The following is a 22219-nucleotide window of genomic DNA, read 5'->3' as shown; positions in this document are numbered from 1 at the left end:
CAGCGTAAAACAGTGTCTGATAAGCTCAGACTGCGGTGAGCCAATATTCCTGGCCCCAGATAAACAATCTGACAGAGACATCTTTGATTCAGGGAGAGATGAGCAGCAAATTGTGTGCATCATCTCCTGCTTCCCCCGTGAATTCACTCTCGGTGATGGAGTGAAATCGACCCTCATTGGACGCTCGTCTGCCGTATGAAGTGAAATATATTTTAAACTATGTTTTACCTCTGCTCGTTTTAAACCTGTACATCACAAAAAAAAGTGCCTCTGAAGTTCAGATGAGTGCGAGTTACACTCAAATCAAATGGGCTGAGTGTTCTCCCCTGAAGAGTCAGATCAGCGCTGAATGCTAACCGGGCTGGCCCCGCTACCTCAAATGTGTTTTTCTACCACTAATGGGTAATGTAGCCCTGCTCTAATGTAACCTGCTGCTGATGTTAATGTAACTGCTGTGGCATGGCACTCTGCAGGCTGCTCAGTGAGGCTACCTCACAAGGCCCCTGACAACAGGCAGCATGAAAGAACTGAGGCTGAAATAGACCATGGACGAGAGGATTCCGGGATTTGGGAGGAAAACTATGAAAAGTATTGAGGAATTCCTGGTATTAAAAATGCAAATGGTGTTTCAGCTGAGACACACTAGTATTGGAGCCACTTAAAAAGGAAAAATATCGCAAGAATAAATTCGTAATATTATAAGAAAATAAATTGAATGCCTTGTGTCATGCTAGTGGGGGAATATAACAAGATCATCCTGTCATCTTTGTCAAACTGAGGAATCTTGTTATGTTATAATTGACTATAGGTTTCACAGTTCTTTTGGCTCATCAGCATCACATTACCATAAATATCAGAACTTTAAAAAGATTGAGCTAGAAATTGCTTCTTCTTTGTAGGAGGAAATGTTTTGTTATTCAAAAGGGCTTCGTAGTTTCTCAGGAAACAATGTGGACCAACCAAGGAAACATTCTCCTTGCTGCTTTTTCCCTTGCAATATTATGACCTTTTTCCCTGTTAAATTACTACTTTATTCTCGCAGTCATATGGAATTATTTTGGAAATATTTTCCTTCAATATGGTCATTATACTCCGTCTGGGATAGAAATTGGGAAGAAGAGTCACACAGACCTCCAAGTGCACCATTTACACATTTGCCTTCTTCTCACAATACTCTGTTTTTTTTTGTGGATCTGTTTTAATTGATTGGATAAGGCAACAATTTAATCAGACGACTCCATGAGCTGCAGGACGTGTAACATGGAAAATGGCTTCACCTGAGGATTCGCGTGGGAGCCGGGCACGAACACTGGTCCAGAGCTTAATGAATTTACATCTCCTTTCAGGAGAAAGTTCACAAGTTCAATATTTCAGTGAAGTCAATCATTCCAGACTTGCTGCAGCACCAGGGCCTCTGAGAATGTATTTCTTAAATTGAGTTTGTTGGCACATTTGGCCACTTATTGACACGCTGACATTGGATTGGAGCTGTGGAAATTTGGCAGCATGTCGTCGGCGGAGAGCTGGACCGGAGGATGAGGAAGGATTGTAGAGAAATGATTTGTATCATCGCTGGGTTTTATGTTATTGTATTACATGTTATTGAGTAGGAGAAATGAAAGAGAGACTGGGAGGGGACTGGGTGCACACAAACACACATGTGAATATAAACACAAACAAAGTCACATGGAGGCAGGAAGAAATGAATGTTCTCATTATGGTCTAGAAGCCGCACACCCCAATAGGAAATGGTCAACAAATCCAATCACTGTGACTGTGGGAGGCAGAGTAGATCTGACTTCCTGAAATGTGCTTCACTACTCTCCCTCCCTTTTCCTCTATCAATTTATCTCTCCTCCCTCTGTCTCATTCGGTGTTTGTCTCTGCAGGGGTCACCCCCGACTCCCTCAGCAGCCCTCCCCCACCCCTGGTTTGTTAACTTCTCGCTGCAGTCTCTGTTTCCAAATTTGCGTTTCCCTCCCTGTCTCCCTTCTATTAATGTACGTCTTTTTTTCCTCTTCCCCTTTCTTCCTCCCTTTGATCCCTGTGTGATATCTGTACAGGGACCAGCCAGCGGGTCACCTTACTGTTATGAATGTGGGCTCGCTGCAGAGTAGAGACAACCCCCCCCCCCAAACTCATGGGCCCTGACCTCTCTCATTTTCACTCCTCTCAGATCCGGCCTTATCTCTCCGCACAGCCTCTCCTCTTTTCATCTCAGAGCTTTGGTTCCAGCTGGGGTCAAGCGTGATGAGGAAATGGATGGACTGGGCTCAGGTGAACTGGGACCATGTGTTAAACAAACATGTGAAAGAAACAGATAGGTTAGATTACACATGGATAGGTAGCCGCGGGTAGAATTACAACCAGTCCCTGCAGGATTGACCTGGATGCAACGGTGTCTGTCATGTTGATTTGTCTTGTCTGTTGTCCATGCATTTATCCAGGTGTTCTGCCGTAGACAAGTGTCAACTGATTACTTTGGTCTGTGTGCTAGTGTTCCACTAAAACGACAACGTGGAAAGCGATTCAAATCAATTAACCCCTGCTTTCATGCCGAACATCAGAGCCTCGCACGGTCTTTAACAGCAATGTTCGTTGGTAAATCTGAGACATTAGTGTCAGAGATGTCTGCAGCAATGAAGCAGAATTCACATGCACCAAATGAATCACGCATCCCAGGAAAATATCCTCTGTGGGGACCAGGCCAGAAGATATATGACCCCGATCGATCGATCTCATGGGCGCAGACCTTTTGAATATGTTTGATTATGATATGAAGGCAATACTTATCTAGTCGATGAGATCAGTAATTACAACCTAGACTGATTTAAGATGGAAAGAAATTGATTGGTATGTTATTGATCATGTGTTGAATAACAAAATGTGTTGATTAGCTGATAAAGTAGTATTTTATTTTTGAAAAACGGTTTACAGGACTCACGGAAGTAGGAATAGCAGTAAAGAGAAAAAAAACTAAAATGTTAGGTGCTAACATACACTGTTTTCTCACTGTCTTACTGCTACTATTTTACTAGTATGTTAGCATAAACTGACATTTGATAAATAGCACTTAATATTGCATATAGTACAATAAGGGCTAATGGGACTGTCAATAGATTAGCATACATCAGCGTACTTGACAGATTCAAAAATATTAACCAGTAATGGTGCAAATGATGACTGAACAGATATTATAGCTTTCATCCTCTGGGGACAAGAACATGTCATGGCAATATATCCAACGGTTGTCGAGATATTTCTGATGAAATAAACAACGCTCTTCAGTCTTTGGAGCTTTGGCAGGAGCATGGCTGAAGAAATATGGCCTGTAATATCTCTATATTGATCTGTCATAAAAATTCGGATCTATCGTTTGTGCTCTAATTGTGCGGCAGACTTTGTAAATGCTGTCTCGTTGCTTTTCGTTCTCTCTTCGTCTCTCTCCTCAAACTGCTGACTGCAGTCTCACACACTCCTGGACACACAAACAGCACTGGAGTTGTGCAGGTCGTTGTTGTGAAAGTTGTGTTCATCTGTGCCGAGACTTGTGCTTTGCTGAGATCATTTCTTGAATTCAATCATTAATCCAGAGATTGTTATTTCAAGAAAGTGTTTTTAATTCCTGTCAGCCACTTAATTTAACCGCATATCAAGGTAACTATGCCCCAGCTCCTCAACCTCGCTTCTCTCCTCTGCCACACTGCCACACTGCTCAGTGTACCCTAGCTCACAGAGATAGATGGGCTCCTATTTCAATTACCAACAGCCATTACTGGTTTTATTCATACATCAACCCTCGATGGCTTGAAAGTAAGCCAGCACTTGTAGAGACATGCATTTTATCAAGTCTGTGTACATAACCTCTCTCTTACAGATTATAAATTACCATGTGCATTTATGTGTGCACACGGGCAGATTCACATGTCTTAATGGTACTACTTTTTCTGTGAAGTAGGCAGTGTGCAGGCAGGCAGTAGTGCAAGCTTCAGGGACTTTAGTATCTCAGATGTAATTCATATTTAAATGTTTTTATGCTCCTTCTCTTCTGGTAATTGTGTTTGCACTTCCTGGTTACTCTTGAAAGTGGAGTCAGTGAGGCGTTCTGTTGATAGCAGTCTGGTAATCGCTAATTACAAAGACAGGCACACACATACAGAAGCACACATACGCTCACACACACACACACTCACACACAAATGCTGGCACACAAATGAGCAAAGGTTCATGCAGTTTCTCTGGCTATTAATCACTGACATCCTGGCGAGTAAATGTCCTCACGCTGCTTAATGGGACTCTTCTAGAAAACAACATCTCTAAGAGCACATGTAGCTTTCCTAAAACATGTTAATTGAGTTTGCCGTTCGCTGCTCTAAGTTTCTGGAGCATGAGAAGCTACATTTTTTTTTAATAGGGTGAAGAGTGGGTGGAGCTCTGCTGGTTCAAACAAGTGCTAACCACAAGATGCTGAGATAAAAACTCCAAAATATCGTTCTATTCAAACTCTAACCCCCCGTTAAGACAGCACATTAGAAACAAGCTATAAACGCAACACTGACTTATTTTTACCATTTCAGTTTATATTACAACATTGTTGGCTGACAGTTGCCATATACATTTAGCAGATACTGAGCAGCATCAGAGATTATTTGGAGTATTTTCTCTCTTTTTGCTTCTTTTTTTGGTCTCCACCATGTCCTAAAGTTTTTAGCTACCAGATTCTCCACTTTGTTCATCAACAATTTGCCAATGAATAGTGGCTAGCTATTGCACTACACATCAAGAACAACTAGCAACACCTAGAAAACAAAGACCACAAAGTTATTAGGTATTTTGCGAGGCCAACGACTAGGTAATAATCACAGTCTCTCCCATGCTGTGAGGCATATGCAGCTCATTAGACAACACTGGTTTCAGATAAGTTCTTAGTATCGGTTGGAACCTCAAGCTCAGTATCGATATGTTGACTGAAATGTCAGATTGGTGCCTCCCTAGTCCATTCCAAGTCATAATGTATCAACCTGAATGTGCGTTATGGAGAAATGAATGGTGGCAATTCCTCAGTGTGATTCTCTGTGCGATTGGTTGGGAAGTGAGTGATGATAATGACCTTTCCTCTGTGTGCAGTGCATTGTGAGAGTTATGACCTTCACTTTATCAACTTATCTGTGTGTTTCTTTCTCCCATCCCATTTTCATCCTTTGACAAATGTAAATCAGGAAATAACCCATATGCCTGCCTCATGGCCCAGTCTGAAAGACGACGGGTTGGATTCAGCCAGAGTCCTGCAGGTGTGATAGCTTTTGTGTGTCGATGAAAAAGAAAACACTGACATGTGATTTTTGTTTAGTATTCTGACTATAGCATTGCCCATTATGAACATACCTGTTGGGAACTGCACTGTTGTCGGTAGTGACAACATCACTTTGATGAGACCCAGCTGCTGCTGCTGCTAGTATACAGCACTGGTTGCCTGTTTATTCAACGTTTATCCATATTGAATGAATCACTTGTCCAAATTGCACCAAATCTGACACTTGGGACCTTAACAATACACATGCCAAGTGTGAAACTGGTAATATACAAACAGACAAAGTTTTCTGGAATCAGTAGATGTAATTCAGCCAATCAACAGGTGTACGTTTCCATTGGCTCAACAGCTAAAAGGGAGAGTTTTGTGTAGTAGTTATTTTACCATTTAGCACAGATGGATATTTGTTGTTTGCTCCATAAGAGGAAACATATAACTGCTGCAGCAACAAACACTAGAAGCATAAACAAGATGTGCAAAGTTGTAAGATCAGTTGTAACAATGAGTTGCAATGGGAACAAGCCATTGAACTTTGTCCTGGTGCACTTTATCCAACAGCAAAACTCTTTGACCGGAACTCAGCAGTCATCTCCTCCTCTCAGTGTCTGTAATCCTCCTGTTATGTGGCTTTTCCTAACAACCACAAAGTTGTCTTTATCTAACCTTGTTTTTCTATCGGGATTATCTCAGACAGAAGAACTATCCTTAAACCCTCTTTACTTTCTCAATAAGGACACTTTTTAAGCAGTCCTTTATTTTTTGTCTTCACAAAACAGGATCACAATCAGAGTTCATGTCTGTGTTAAGCTGTCTTGCGGGGGAGTTGAGATTATTGTAGCTCCAGTGTATCTGATTTCATCCTCATTAAGAGATACTTTCTGGCACATTTAGCCAAACATATCGTCCCCTTTGCTTATTAGCATTGGCACTATCAGAATCTCGTTTCTGCTGTTCTCTTGCTTCTTTATCTTCTTCTCTCTGTCTCCCTACCTGTTGTTTCTCCCCCTACTTACATCCTCCTCTCCTGCGGTGACATTTGTGGTGGTGATTTTAGATAGTTGTCCCATCACCGAAGAGCAATGTTTTCATCAGAGTTTCTTCCATCTGAGTGAGTGGCCATGAAATGTCAGGTGAGAGTACTGATGGGTGAATGGTTGAGGGTTAGAGGCATGGAGAGACAATCTTTCACTCTGCTGCATCCAAAAGAGCTAAACTTCATTGGCCTGTGACAGGTTCCCAATAAAAGTGGAACTCGGTTACTACTTATGGATATTTTTATGAGGCATCATCTTTTATGGCCACTGTTGTAACACAATTTTTTCAATCGACCTCAGCTGTGGATATTAATTTTTAAAATACGCCGAAATACCATTTATAAAAGTTTGTCCATTTTAATTCAAGAGCAATATTATCATAATGATGTGGTCATATTCTGAATTTATTTGAAGAAATAACTTAAGTTATCAAGTTCATTCTAAATGAACATAATCAAATGTCTTTATGTGGTCTGGAGTTGGAGCATTGAACAAATAAATCAAATAGTTATTTTTAATAAGCTAATTATAGAATATTTTTAAAAAATGTTATCAAAATTCATTCAGAATCTGAACAAACCTGACGTTATTTCTATCATGACCCAACACCGCTGCTGAAGGACAATTGGCTTTCACTTCGGTTTGCTTTGTTGTTTTTCTCACTATGCCATCACCCTCCTAAAAATAGATTTTATTTGCAAGCAGGGATGATTGACAAAGATGCCATGTCATTTCAGGAGAACGGAGCCAGCTAGATTAGCAAAGTAAATCATATTGCTCAAGTGTTGCAGATAGTTAAATGTGACTTCTCACAGTGTACATTGTGTTGTTTACTCTCCGTAACGCTGCAGAAATTACAATAAATTACTAAGACTTCCCCACCCTGCGATCTGCACAGTCTGCTAAACTGATATTGATATCCAACATCGTGGATCAGCAGGTAATAATTAAACATTGAATGCATTTTGAGAGCAGTGCATTTGTATTGTTAAGACTGTGAATTAACGCTGATACAGTTTTAACAAAAATGTCAATACCGTGGAATTCAGAATAACAATAACGTGAAATCATTATGTTGGCATGGACAAGCCCTGGACACTACAGCCTGTTATTAAAGAAATACAGTATGGCAGATGGTGGCTATATTTGTTTGTCATTCACTAGCAGTCTGCAAAGCTAAGGTCATTCAGGCTACTAACAAGGAAGCTGTGGTTCAGACAGACGTCTGTTTTTAGCTCTGTGAAGCAAGTTGAGCGTTTGCTGCAGTAGCTCTCCATGGTCCTGAAATCTTTCTGAGTAAACCTGCTGTTAACTGAAGACCTCGGTCAAGGTTCTCCTCCGGGATAAAACCTAGACCAAAAAATGCTTCCTATTCAGAATGGTTCAAATGAACAAATGTGCCTCTGAAGGATTGATGGACAGCAGGGCAGTTGTGGGAGTTTTTTTTTTTTATTGCACAAGTTAGATCCCAAATTGCTCAGTTGTGTAACTGATAAGAAACCGTACACCCACATCAGGATATCATCTCATGTGTCTTCCGCCGCAAACTAAAAACACATCTCTTGAATAAAAATACAAAATGTAATAAAAGCTAAAATAGTTTAAATTAAAGATTTAGTAGCACTTAAATGGCACTTACTTATAGCACTTTGTAGTTTGGCTTTCTTGAAGAAAATTGTACTTTCTTGATTCTTGTTGTTCCGGGTTTGTACCCAAATGGTTGAAGGCACTTATTCTAAGTCGCTTTGGATGAAAGCATCAGCTAAATGAAATGAAATGTCATAATTGTGGATCCATGTGTAATAAGTGTCCACAAACCTCACACTCTCTCAATGTTAGATATAGACGTTGATGATGACTGCAAATTCCAATTTTATAATTATTATTTCCATTATCACTTAATGTGATCATTATTGTCTTGATTAATAATTTTGTCGTGTCAATGAAAAGCAGAAAACGCACATTTTAAAAAGCTTTACCAGAGAGTTGGCCTTTTTTGATATTGTTATATATTGTTGGTCAACTAATCGATCATGCAACAAGTAAAACTGTAAATCTTTATGAATTAGTCATTTAAAAAGTAGATAAAAATCTATAATATCATTTTGGGTAAAGTGATCAACTTCCAGCCTCCACTGTTTGCTTTTTTGTTAAAAAAAGATTATTATTATTATTACAAATGAATATATTTGTTCCATGTTGAACCTTCTTAAAAGAAGCGATTCTCTGTGAACTTCTTTGCTCAACATATTGTTTTCTGTTATTTTGTGTTTGAGTTCTTGCTATGAACACACACATACAGACGACACATACACGTCGTATATGAAGTAGACACACAAAACAACTCACTAACCATGAATTTACTGCCACCTGCAGTAGGTGAATTATGTTCTCTAGGGGTCAATTCACCGCCAGGGATTGTGGTCCAAGCTGAATCACTTATGCTGTATCTTAAGGGAAAAGGGGGAAATTGCTGAGAAATCCCCTGGGATTGGGTCTGTAAATGGAGACCCAGCCTTCAATACTTTATAGCCTCTCTCTCTCTCGCTCTCTCTCACCCTCCTTCCCTTTTTATAGAAGTTTCCTATCCTGAACATAGTCTATCAATAAATATGGCAATGTGATCTTGCCGTAAATACATAAAAGCGGTTTATGATCCACAAAGTGAAAACAATTTCCAGCAATCAATATTTACTCAGCTCAGAGCAGTTAATCTCAATCTTGCCCATACAATAACAGGAACTAGGTCAAACCAAGAGAACGGCTCCACTGTGAATGGTCAATTGAGGACGTAGTTGAAGACTTTTCTGGAATTGCAATTAGCACATTAATGACGTGCTCGTTGGTTTCAGACCTTTATCTGTCAGGCATTACAGAAGCTGTCAGTTTGTATAATGTCTGAATGATCTGGTTGGAACATTTACCGTTCACACATACAACTCTTCCGGGTAATATGTGGAAAAGTGCAGGGTTGCGGTGCACACAAACAGCCTTTGTCTGGCGCTCGAAGCACATGGCCTTCATGTGGGTAACACACTGTTGCTCTGCCACTCAGCCACTCGTGGCATCTACTCATGAACTGTGTAGATACCAAGAGAGGTGTTGCTTGTCTAATGAAAGTCGATAATTTCTTCCAAGAAATCCCTACATTTGTCCCAAGGTGCTGTTTTCGGTAAAAAAGAAAGATACTGAAGGGGTCTGAAAAGTCAGTGAATCTAGCGACAGATGTGCTACGTTGGCAAAACTGCCTGTATATCCCCCCCCGAATGTAATAGAAACTGTTCGCACCAATGCATCCTCGAACACCAAATGGCCACTGGGGAAATTCGTCTCGTCCAACAATTGTGCAACCTAATCACAAACTCAACTCGACCACACACACATGACCACGATGAATGCTCCAGGATGTAGCACTGGAAAATAAAACGTTTTTATCACGTGTATGAACAGAATTTGTTTGGTGTTACTCCTGAATGCTGGTTTTGTGGATCAGTGCAAACAGTATGTAAGGGGATGAGCTTTGCACTCCATGACCTGGCATGTAGGGACCGGCCATCATCACAAATCTGTGTGTCTGTCCGCCCTCAGACCATCTCTGATAAGTCCATCCATCACGTACCCTCACAAGAGCACTCAGTCCTCAGTCCTACTCAATAACCTTACACTATCCTTCACAGACATTATTAATATAACCCGCAGAGACCCGGCCCTCCTTTGATGGGATGTGACAACCCTGACCGAGGACTGACCTGCCCACCTGACCTGTTTGTGTGTAGTTGTGTGTGTGTGCACGCGGGTAAAGGGTTTGTGCATGCACCTTGGATTTGTGAATATGCGAGAGGACACACATGTAGCTCAACCTCATGGTCGTATTTGAGTGTGGGAGCAAGTGGAGAGAAAAACGACTCATGGGTGCACATCTCTGCAGTAAATGTCTCATCCTCCAGTATAGAGTATATCCTCTGTTTATCCGTCTTCTTCCTTTCTGAGACCTTCACCTCCATCTTGTTTCGCCACCTTCATTGTCATGTCGCAAAGTCAGAAACAGCCTCTGCATTAATCCAAGCGGGAGGGAGTGACATGACATCTAACCTCGCTTATCACATGCACACACATGCACATGCGCAGCCTCTCACCACTTATTAGAGCTTTCTCTTTCTTTAATGTACGCGAGTCCGTCTTTATCTCTGTGCGACTCATAATGGCTCCGAGATGGTATCATCAGAGACAGACCAGCTCGACTAAATGGGAGCCGCAAATTGACTGTAGTATTCGGAGAGATGGGCCTCTATCTGGCAATCTGATAGGATCCCATTAAAGAAGGCTTGCAGATGAATATGATTACCTTTTAATTTCTCCTAATGGAAACATCTTCTGAAGAGGGGAGGAGATGAAATGTTTTGTGGTGATAGAGCCTTTGTACCACTGATAGCATTGTTATTGCCTAATTTGGGTAAAAAGGCCATTAAAGTTCTTGGAAGAGACAAATGTTCTCTGTGAGTATCCTCTCGGTTATGGCAATGGACCAGCGGTTCACTGTGTGTGGGCAGTGCTTTGTTTTATTGATGCAAAAGCCACCCTTCACTTAAATGGCCTCATATTGGGATCGTACTTGCTGAAATGTGTGACTAATGAGGATGAGGTTTCATCTCTTGTTGCAAACTTCCTTTTCCAAAATGAACTGAATGAGTTTGTGTGTGTGTGTGTGTGTGTGTGTGTGTGTGTGCGTGTGTGTGGGTGTGTGTGTGTGTTGACGGTCCATGCGTATGTGCATCAAACCATTGTGCGTTTTTTACCATTTCCAACGGACTGTGACAGAAGTGCTTAATTAGATTATGAAGCCACTATCGTGACAACTTCTTAAGCGGATTATTGTTCATTTACGGAGAGCCTCAGAGGGACTGTGCACCAAGTCCTCAAATAACAATCAGTGCGTCTCTCTGTGATCTGTCAAAGTGAATGAATTTGATGAGCAACATGTTTCTTGATATATACAAGACTCTGCATACTTGAAAAACATTTCAGGCATTGACAGCGTCCTCTTGCTGTTTAATGTCATTAACACTCAGAGAGCCTTACTTCACTGCTGTGAAACATGCTGCTTAAACAGGACCCAAAGTAGCACAGCACTAACATTTATGAAGATTTGGGTTTTAGATTTGGGTTTAAGACTTTGTATGAATATGATGTGAGTTTACAACCTCCACATGTTCAACATGCCAGTTGTGTTTGCGTGCATGTGCATGGGAGTCAGTTTTTGCATATGCACACGTGCCAGGCAGCAGTAAAATGTTGATTTGACTAGATCTGTCCTCTGCCAAGTCTATAGGGCCCTATAATATACATTACAGATGCATCAGGGGGCCAATGCCAAATGCTGCTCCGTCCTGGTGTCGTTAGTATTCATATGAAAATGTGCTGTTCCATCTGTCGCGCACTGGGTCGCAACGTTTATGAAGGATCGAGGGAAAAGTGGAATATTCAGGGAAAAAATGCACATAAATATGAGATCAGACACGTATTTTTTTCCATTTGTGAGTTTATATAAATGTTGAAATCTTCTGTTAGTTTAATAACAATGGTGCCTATATGTATAATTGTGTTTATATACAGTTTTGTCAGCTAAATCAAGCCAACAATTATAAATGAAATAAATAAGTTGTCTTTATTCCTGTTTGCACTTATCACAAATCCTCAGAAATGTATAGGAAGGACAGAAAGACAGAGGTGTCTGTATGTACTAGCAGGATGAATAATGCCGGATTGCTTAGAGGCTATTTGTCTCAGGCTTATTTGCAGTCTGACTTTGAATCGGTTCTAATAAATTCAGTCGAACTTCTTATTTAGCTGGAAAACAAGAACAAATTACCTGCTCTTTTTACTCATGAATAGGAAATGAACACCATTAGATATAAAGGTTGCTTTTCCAACTTAAGTCACGCTCTTTTAGCTTTTGAAGTTGTTCTCATATGTTTCCCGTCTTTTTTCCTCCCGCTGTTGAATCCTGCAGTGCTCCTTCTTCCTTGGGAAGAAAAAGGGATTTCTAATATTGTTACTGTAATTGCATTGTCTGTCTTTGAGCTGGAGATGGGATTGCTTTTGACTTGCAAATATTTCAGATCGAATTGGGCTAAATGGCTTTTGGGAAATGTGCCTGGCATTCATCATACCTTCCTCTTTCTCCTCGCTAAAGGTTAATAGTATATCTACTCTCAGTGAATGAGTTTACTGTTCCATTCAGACAGACAGGGGGTTTGCTAGGGGGCTCTCTCTTCCATGGAGAAGCTTAAAAAAAGAAACATGAAAGCCTTGTACAAGAAGAGTGAATGGGCAGGAAGTTGGGCCGGTGATGTGTTTGTGTGTGTGTGTGTGTGTGTATGTGTGTGTGTGTGTGTGTGTGTGTGTGTGTGTGTGTGTTTGTTTGTGGCTACGAGGATGAGCTACAACTAAAGACAATGACTAAATTCATTCTCTCTTTTTCCTTCAACCTCCTGCAGGTACGGAGACATGGTTCCTAAGACCATTGCGGGGAAGATCTTTGGCTCGATCTGCTCTCTGAGCGGGGTGCTGGTAATCGCCCTGCCTGTCCCCGTCATCGTGTCCAACTTTAGTCGCATCTATCACCAGAACCAGAGAGCAGACAAGCGGCGGGCACAGAAAATGCAGGTGAATGCAGTTTTATTTACCTCCAGCTGGGCCCCAGAGGGTCGGACCTCCAGGCCTCCAGCCCAGAGGGGAGCTCTGACGTTGTCTCTTTCCCCGAGACGGAGGGACTCCACTGGGTTCATATCTTCATTGAGACTAATGATGATGTGTGTACAATGCATATTCACTTCCAGTACATTCCCATTAACAGGAAGTGTGTTATACATATTCAATGAGTATCATCACATTTTAATGGCCCTCGTCCCTTGACATGCATACCTTTACCTCGACCTTTTCACTTTGTGCTGCATTAATCATTGAGTTTTAGAGGAAAACTTGCTCTTTACTCAACAATGGTGTGTTGCTTGAATTTGCAACCTAAAGTTTTATTCTATGTAAATCAATGAGATATAGATGCAGAAAATAAATAACTTGATGGTTGATCTACTTTAGGAACGTTTTATATTCAATCAAGCTGCACCAAATTCCACTGGCAAATCAAGGGAAATGCTGAAAGATTCCTCGCAAAGTTAAATAAAGTGAAAAGAAATTCCTGGATCCATCCTCTGACCGGAATCCCCATCAAGATTAAAGAGGGTCTTCCCTGACCCATACTGCCTCCATCAACCAACTTTAATGGGAATTCGTTCTTAGTTGTTGTGGTCTTACTTAAAAACACACATATAAACCAACAACAAAACAGACAGCGGTTGAAACAACCTACTTGGTGGAGGTAATAAATTCACACATACACATGACAAGTTTCAGCTTATCAAAGAAAAGATTATTTACAACATTAGATTGCATTCCAATTTACAAATTTCAATACTTTGTTCATGGGATTTTGGCAAATAAACCATCCTTTATAACGGATTTGTGGGTTGATGAAAATTGTCTGAGTCCATTCTTATCCTAAAATCTCAGCCCTGAAATGCCCGTCAGAGGAAATCGAAATGAGCAGCATTTCCTCTCTTCACACGATTTTCTCTGTTGGTTTGTTCTTGTGAGGAGATTTTCCTCTAAGTACAAAAACCCACACGGGCTCAAATCCACAGATGGATTATGTAAACTTGTGTTTTATCTGTGGAAGGAGTAAAGATCTTTATCTTCCTTCAGGTAAATAGTTCAGCTTTTACAGAGCTTAACTCAGGGAGCACATAAAGGACTAAAGAGGCCGAATGAAAATATATCAAATAATATCTTCTTCGAAACGATTAAATCAGAATACAAAAATGAATTTAAGTTTTAAACTACTTCTGCTTCAAACTTTATTTGTATCATAGTCATATCATGATTTATACTTTAAACTGTTGCATAAACAAAAGAAACACCACTGCAGTTTCCCATAGGTTGAGAATTTACTTGTGCTGGTTGGTGACGCAGCATGTGACCGGTGTGCATTTGAAGAATCCTGCGGTTGAGAGGGGGAGAGTTTAAAACAGGTTATTTTCTGCAGCTGCAATTCACAGAAACAAATAGGCTGTCGGTATGTGTCACAATTGATCAGGGTTCCCTTTGGTGAGTTTTCATCTATGTGGGCGGGCCACACTTTGACCTTGGGATCATGATTGTGGATTATAAGGCTATACCATTAAATATGAGTGATTGATTGATTGATTGATTGATTGATTGATTGATTGATTGATTGATTGATCAGAGCTGTGATCACATTGTTATTGTTGTTGGGTTATAAAAAAAATTTGTGGCAGGAAAAACAAATATTAAAACTTCTTATGCAGATGCTCCTAAAACATTTTACCCTTGTTTTAGTTGCGAGTAAAACGCTCACATTGTGGCGCCCTGCTTCAGACCTTTAAAATAACCACGTTGTTGTGCGTCCCCGAGCATCAGGGGGCAGACACACAACTGTGGGTTGGTTCGAAGCCAGGCCAGTTTGCAGTGTGTTTGTTTGGACCTGGCAGTCATGCACACACTGACACATATTCTGCTCTCATCGCACCTCTGAGCTTTTTCTCACTCTTCGAGCTCATTTTCTTCTCCTCTGCTCGGTCTCCATCCCTCCTTTCCCAACCCGTTCTCCCCATCTCCCGCTCTCCCCCTCCGCATCTCCCCCACTCTGTGATTACTGCCATCCATCTCTGCACATGCTCGCTGGTTGTAGTTTAAATCTGTTTAAAGCCCTGCAGTTTGACCGTGGCCTGACCGCCGCCCAGACTTAACTAACCGTAACCTTGTCTGCCGAGAAACACTCCGGTGAAACGGAGCCAAGTGTGTGGCGAGGAAAAGGGACGCAGAAGGGGCCTGGTTGGTGGAGGAGGTGGACAGGGGGGAAAGCGTTGGAAAGTTAGGGGAATTATTTGGATTGAAAACAGGTTGGAACCGATATACCGATGTACTGTTGACACAGAAAAGACAGAGGAGCGGAGACAAGGAAGAGGAGGCAAAACGGGCCAGTGGAAAGGGAAGGAGAGCTGGAGGCAAAGTGTGTCCTAATGCTGTGTTCTCTCCTGAAATAGCTGTCACCCAGATGAGGTACTGGCTGGAATGAAGGTGTAAAGGTTTCTGTCCATCTGCTTATATATATGTGCATCTGTTTGAGTGCATGAACCTACATCCCTGTGAGGGTGTGAGGGATTAGACACGCGTGTGCATCCACCTCACTTCCTGGCAGTTTCGGCCCGACCATATTCGCCTCCGACTTCTTGTGTGTTCTCCACGCGCCACTCAGTACCAGATGTGCACACCTCCAGGAGCGCCAACTAACTGGCCGGCGTAGCATGACAGTGCTGTCGTCATTAACCTGCACTGAACGACTCCCTCAGGCACTTGAATGCCTCCCTGGTTTGCCTGCGGTGAGGTCAGCTGTTTGCTCAGGCACCCATACATCCAGCGGATAGATTTTCTCCGTTTTACAACAGCATGACTCAAACCCTTTATTACTGCCTTCATGGTGATATTCCACCTGGATACCTTGATCCTTGAGACGGTTATACCCACAGCAAATCAAGGTCTAAGTGCCAAGGAGGAGGATGCTGTACGTTTGCAAATGTGACATTTTAAGGATATTTAGGAGGGTGCAATCTGTCTTTAATTATACCACAGATTCAAGTGTGTCTTAGCATTTAAGCTTTTGTGAGTATGTCTTGAACTAGGCTGAATATTGTGCTTGCTTGAGAGGCTTGTTTCATTCCACAGCACACAAAGCCGTTCCCTCTGTCAGTCAATCCAGACTGAAACATCTCAAAAAACATCAGATGGATTCCCAGGAACCTTGTACTCATGGTTCCCTGAGGATGAATCCTAAAGACTTTAATCATCCCCTGACTTTTCCTGCTCACCCCCATGAAGCTGATATTTGTGATTTGAGGGAGCTAAATGTTGTTGTCGACTATTGGCTGGATTACCCTGAGATTTGATGCTGCTGCAGCTTGCCTGGTTTGAGATGCCTACTGTAGAATTTTAAAACAGTGAAATTGATTTTACTGCCCTTTGCGGGCACTGCTATTGACATGTGTTCAGCTCAGTGCAGCCCAGCTCATATTAATTTAATGTTCTTGGACTCTGGCTTGGCAGACAAGCTAGAGTCACAATGTGAGGACGGTAACCTTGGTGTGGCTGGTGATGATAGAGCCATTATTATTGTAGGGGCTGCTCTTCTAATGACAACTATTTAATGCCCCGACCAAGCATTATCCAGACATGCCATATCCCTCAGTACCCCATTACTACCCTATACATAATGTACACTGCTCTTTAATGCTCCATAACCTGGACCAAACATGACCTTCTCAGCCATAAAGCCAACCATTTAGCAAGTGTCACTGGTCATTTACCATAGCAAAACGTCCTGTGCTCAGCATTTATTACCTGCACGTGGTTGTATTTCGAGGGAAATCCACTGTTCCTCGGACCATTTCTTAGAATAAGGTTATGTTTAACTGAGGGTAAAATCGGACAGACGTTCAAGATTGCCTTTCACAGTAGTTAAGGGACGACTAGAGAGCAGACGGAGGAGAGGGCGGGGGAATTATTAAGGGTGGAAAGTGCAGCACCGCTCCCTCTGCGTTCTCTGGCCCTCTCTGTTCACCTCCTGTCGTCTCCCTCTCTTTTCCCCCCCACTCCCTTTACACGCTGTGCCCCATCCACATCCATCTTCGTTCAGGTCTAATTGTTTGCTGTTCTGGGCTCCCATAGCAATTAGCCATCCATCTGGGTGGTGCAAGAGAGACAGCACCTGATGTGTCTCACTGTACGAAGCAGAGATACATGATGACACCACAAGTTGCTGTGTGGTTAGACTGAACCTGCAGCTGGGACGTATTCTTCATCCTGTTTCTCTACAGTCTTCAGTGTCTTGAAGTGATCAGAAACACAGAGTCCAGTCTGCGGGGGGGACAATTTTGTTGCTCCGCAGAGCCTATTTGCATAAAGGCAATAATATCCCCAGGTACGTCTCATTACAAATTCCGATTATTGCACCTTAAAGGGGGCAGGATTTAAATGAAGAATCACAAAGGGCAAGCGATAGAGAAGGATTAGAGCGGCATTAAAATGAGCTGAACTGCTTAGTGTTTCCATTGTAGGCTGCGGGATCTGTTCTCCTGCCTCTCCAAATATATCCGTAAAGTTGTATTCGTGCTTGATGCAACATTTTGACGTGAGCTCCCGACTGCAGAGAAGATTTCGATTTTGTAGTTTAGTGTTGAACTTTGTTCGTCACGCTTTAATTCTATTCCAAGAAATTGTTTATATTCATTCATTATGGAACCATCGCTGTCTTTACATCTTTTAAGGTGTGAACTCGCACAAAACTCCGGCTAATCTCCTGAAATGATCAGGCTGTATGCAAGTGTGTTAGCCGAATGTGTGTTACAACATACGAACAAAGCTTAAATTAGTGCGTTGTAATATATAGGGACACAATAGCCTTTTAAATAGGGTTTTTTGTTTTGAAAGCCAAAGACAAATGGTGTCACCCCCCCCCCCCCCCCCCCCCTCCATCAGATCAGACATATGTATAATTCCAGAAGAGCTGTGACTTCCTGATGCAACATTCATGATCTGTACCTTGAAATGTGTCCGTCCCATTTACGTACACCCGTTAGTTCTCACATGGGAGTGGAACCTCTTTTGTTTGATGGAGGAGTCTTCTATAATTCAGTGAAACACATATGATGTTAACCACCCTTGAGTATACTGTAGACTTTGATCATGAATCCAGCCTCTGTTGTCGCGCTGCAGAATCTATAGCTCTGCATTGTTTGTTTCCCTTTGTTGTTCCTGTCTCATTGAAAAATTCTGCTGCCATCTTTATTTTAGTACATTGTCCTTTTTTGCCACGTGGATAGGAAATCTCTCCGCGGATGGAGCGACTGAATTTTGTCCTAAAAAATAGTAAATAACAAAATATCCGTCCGTTGCAGCTCATGAGCTTTACACTGGCTCCAGGCTGACATGGAAGGAACAAAACAAAAACAAAAACAACCCCCCCCTCTCCACACACACACACACACACACACACACCACCCCTCCTCCTGCTCCCTTTGCTCTAAATCATCTCACTATTGTTTTTCGCCCTCCCTCAGAAGGTTGAAGTCAAAAGGTTGAGATGACTTCTGGCTGAGAGTGTTTTTCCCCCAACTAAACAATCAATAAAGGTGTCTGCACATTGCAAAAAAGTAGAAGACAAACCGAAGGATGGAGGAATGTTAGCAGGGGACTTCACTGAGGAGGGTCAAGAGTTGTGCCGTCCTTAAGAATGAAATCCTAAATACCAACATGGCTGCAGCTCATCCGTACTTTTCTCTATGATCAGAGGTATTTGTCTCTGAGTGGTGTTAGTCTGAGGTTAAGCCGCCTCTCCCACAGAGGCAGGTCCGGGTGTCGGAGGATTTGATTTCCCCTCTCTCTCTCCTTTTCTCTGGGGGGGGGGGTGCTTTCTCATCAGATGTTCTCCTCTCTCACTTGTATGGTTCAAAGGCAGGCCTGAGGGAGAACCCTAATCTGGTCTCGCAGCTCGAATGCTCCACTTTTTCACTCATCCAAATTCTATACAGGCAGACTGACAAGGCTGCAGCACTCAAGGTGCTGTGAATTTTTTTACTTTTACTTTCAAGTCGGAAAAAAAATTGCTTCTAACAAAACTCCCTGGAAATGCTCGGTGAGAAATGTCATGGGAGCTAAGTGGATATGTAGCGGGGTAAATATAATTTCAGGATATGGAAGTGTAGATCCTGCCACTGGAGGCACATAATGTTCAAATTAAGCATTTGTGCAGATTTGCGTCCTATAGCTATAATCCGTAAAGAGTGATTGAACAGAAACAAAGAGGATGAAGGGTTTGGATCAGTTTACTGGCTCATGTCAGTTTGAAATCATCTGGACTGTTTCAAGCAGTGATATTGAGCATCACACTCACCACTGGCCGGGGTTGGATTGTTATCAATTTTGAAAGCTACTAAGTCAAAGTCTTTGGAAGCTTATTGTATTCACTTGAAAAACTGAAATTCCGATCTGTTTTTTCTGCATTAACGAGTTAGCTCAAAATTCCTAGTAATTTCTGTCTGAACAACCCAGTCATGAGGTGCCTGCCCAGAGCAGACAAACTAATAACCATGGCATCTTTATTCCTTACAGACACAAGAATCTCTCAATTTCTCAAACCCAGTGGGCAATTTGTGAGAAGATGAGAGCTGATGCCATCTTCTTTAAACCAAAATGACAAAAATGTTGAACAATCACGGACAAATCTTTATTTTCCTCGTAATTGCTCTTCAACATCTATGGTTCTTATGCCAGCTCTCTTGGCAAAGCGTCCTTATCGATCCTACAAACACGAACATGCATATTGTTCATGCAGATATGAGGATATAATAACTAGTAAAAATACATTTAAAAATATGTTCAGATTATATTTGACTACAGATAAGCGAAGAAAATAAGCGCTTTCCCTCCATGTGCTTTGTGCGTCAGTGCCTTGTAACTTATCACATGGTCCTCTGTGCATGTGTAGGTGTTAATGAAAGGCCTGTGTCCATGGTTTCCTTTGCCCTCTCAATGATGCTTCACTAGCAATTCCGGCTCAATCTGTCGAGCGGGGTCTCTGCCTGAGAGGACACACAGATGGGCCCCAGACACAAGCGCCCGGGTCCCAGAGGCCCCGGGAACCTATCAGAGGACTGCAGAAGTAGATTCAATCTAGCAGGACATGTTCTTAACATCCCCTCCATTACCCCCGCGCTGCCTGGCAACCATCGCCACAGTCACACGCTCCTGTTTGCGTGGTGGGCCCCAGAGAGACGATCCCATTGGCTGAACACAATGTCAGAACATGAAGAGGGGTCGTCCCAAAGGCCTGTGGGATTGCTGTGCCAGCACAAATGTACATAGGTGTTAGAGTGTGAGGGCACGCAGAGCTGGGGAGAACTGATCAAGCGGAGCGAGGGCAACAGAGACAGAAAGATGGAGGAGAACAGGAGAACAGGAGAAAGTAAAACTTGATTTTGTGAGAGAGCGCAGGGGATTGGCCACTCTTCACATGTGCGTTTACAGGCATTGTTTATCTCCCCTGCTCCTCTTCACGAGATCCCGGCGTGAGCTACCTGCGGGTCAACAAACATTACCATGTTGTAAATGAAACTCAAGTCCGGGTATGAGCTCGAATTACCATACATTACCATTCTCTCACCGAGCCAGGTACCTCTGCTGCACCTCTGCTCAGATGTGGTTCATGTGTTTATGTATGGACATTTTTTGCAATGGAGACGTGGTGCCCATGCGTTAGCACACATGGAGAAGTGCAAACACACATCCGCACACTCAATTAACCCCCCAGCGGTGCATGGGGCCCCCGACTAAACGAGCTGTGTGTCTGCTCATCATTTACACAGCTCACATTCTCTTGCTAGCAATTTCCCTTCAAGGAATCCATCATTCTATTTTTAAATTGCAAAAGGCGAAGCAACCGAAACAGACACACACACACACACATACACACACACACACACACACACACACACACACACACACACACACACACACTTCTTCCACTGTGTCAAAGCTACTGATGCTTAAAGATCTCACTGTTCCTTCCTCGGATTCCTTCTCTTCTCCTCTTCATCTCCGTTGCCTCACAGGAGAGATTTGACAGCGTGAGAGAAAAGGAGAGGAAAAGAGAGACTGGTCTGTGCGCTTACTGAGCTGTACAGGTTTCATAAGTAAAGATGCATTTCAGCCGACGCTTGCACAGCGGCTCAGGTGTGAAGCTGTAGAGCATTATTGGCCGGGACACCGTGATTTCATTTACCAAACAAAATGCAAACAAAGCAGAGCATAAAACAGCCCAAATTGTTTGAATTCTCTATTTTGAACACAGAATGACACTTAAGCTGCTTTATTCCTACCTGCTCCACTCCTAGCTCCTTCCCTAACAATTTTCAGCCAAATGAATGTGCTGACGTCTAGTCGCCATAAAACATTCATAAGCATCGCAGGGGATTAGAGTGAACATATTACAGGAGATAACAGTGAATGCTTTAGTAGCACAGGTTTGATTTGATCTATAAGATCACAGCTAAATTATGAGGCATCGAGAAGGTCCTGTGACTGATTGACTAACAGGTGGATTCTTTTGTCTCTTTCTCTTTGCAGAAAGCCCGCTTGGCCAGGATACGAATATCTAGGGAGGGAACCTCCAGCGCCTTCCTCCACAGCAAGCGCAACGGCCTGTTCAACGAAGTCCTGGAGCTCACGGTAAGAAAAGCCTCTGCGACCACCGCTGCGTCGCTGGTGTCAGCCACACGCGGTGCCCTCACATTCTCACGTCTTTTGTACTGATGACACAGAAAGCCTGACATCTGCAACCACTTGGAAAAGTTCTGAGGATTTCTGTGTAATTGGATGTGGGCCCAGCGCTTGTCCATCCTCTAATTATCACTTCTTAGAATGCGCCCGGCATCCAATCAGAGCAGCGTACTGTGATCTCATCGCCGGAGTGGCGTTTTTTCTAATGTGAGCATCCCGAGCCCAGCTGCCCATCTGATCAGTGGGCCTGGGGTGATGTAGCAGGAAATGTAAACACAACTCAGGGATGTTCCATGCGTCGCCAAAATGTTGTGGTTCACAGGCACTACAGTGGCCTGGGGCTGACATGGCACAGAAATAAAAACAAGTGCTTCACCCCCCCCCCCCCCAACCCCATCCTTCTCGCTATATGTGCATCTCGCTCTCTCTCCCTTTCTCGCTCTCTCTCTTTTTCTTAGAATGGCAC

General features: G+C 42.6%; 1 protein-coding gene across 2 annotated transcripts in view; it reads left to right on the top strand.

Moving 5' to 3' along the window:
* kcnd3 (potassium voltage-gated channel, Shal-related subfamily, member 3) overlaps window positions 1-22219 on the top strand; it is a 92187-nt gene that overhangs the window by 64093 nt on the left and 5875 nt on the right. For both annotated transcript variants that reach the window (XM_053425179.1, XM_053425178.1), the window contains exons 2-3: window positions 12843-13011; window positions 21601-21702. In XM_053425179.1, the coding sequence (XP_053281154.1) occupies window positions 12843-13011; window positions 21601-21702 (271 nt within the window). The remainder of the gene's footprint in view (window positions 1-12842; window positions 13012-21600; window positions 21703-22219) is intronic.

Source organism: Pleuronectes platessa, chromosome 6 (assembly GCF_947347685.1).
Source record: "Pleuronectes platessa chromosome 6, fPlePla1.1, whole genome shotgun sequence".
NCBI lineage: Eukaryota > Metazoa > Chordata > Actinopteri > Pleuronectiformes > Pleuronectidae > Pleuronectes > Pleuronectes platessa.
This window is presented reverse-complemented; position numbering and strand designations above follow the sequence as displayed.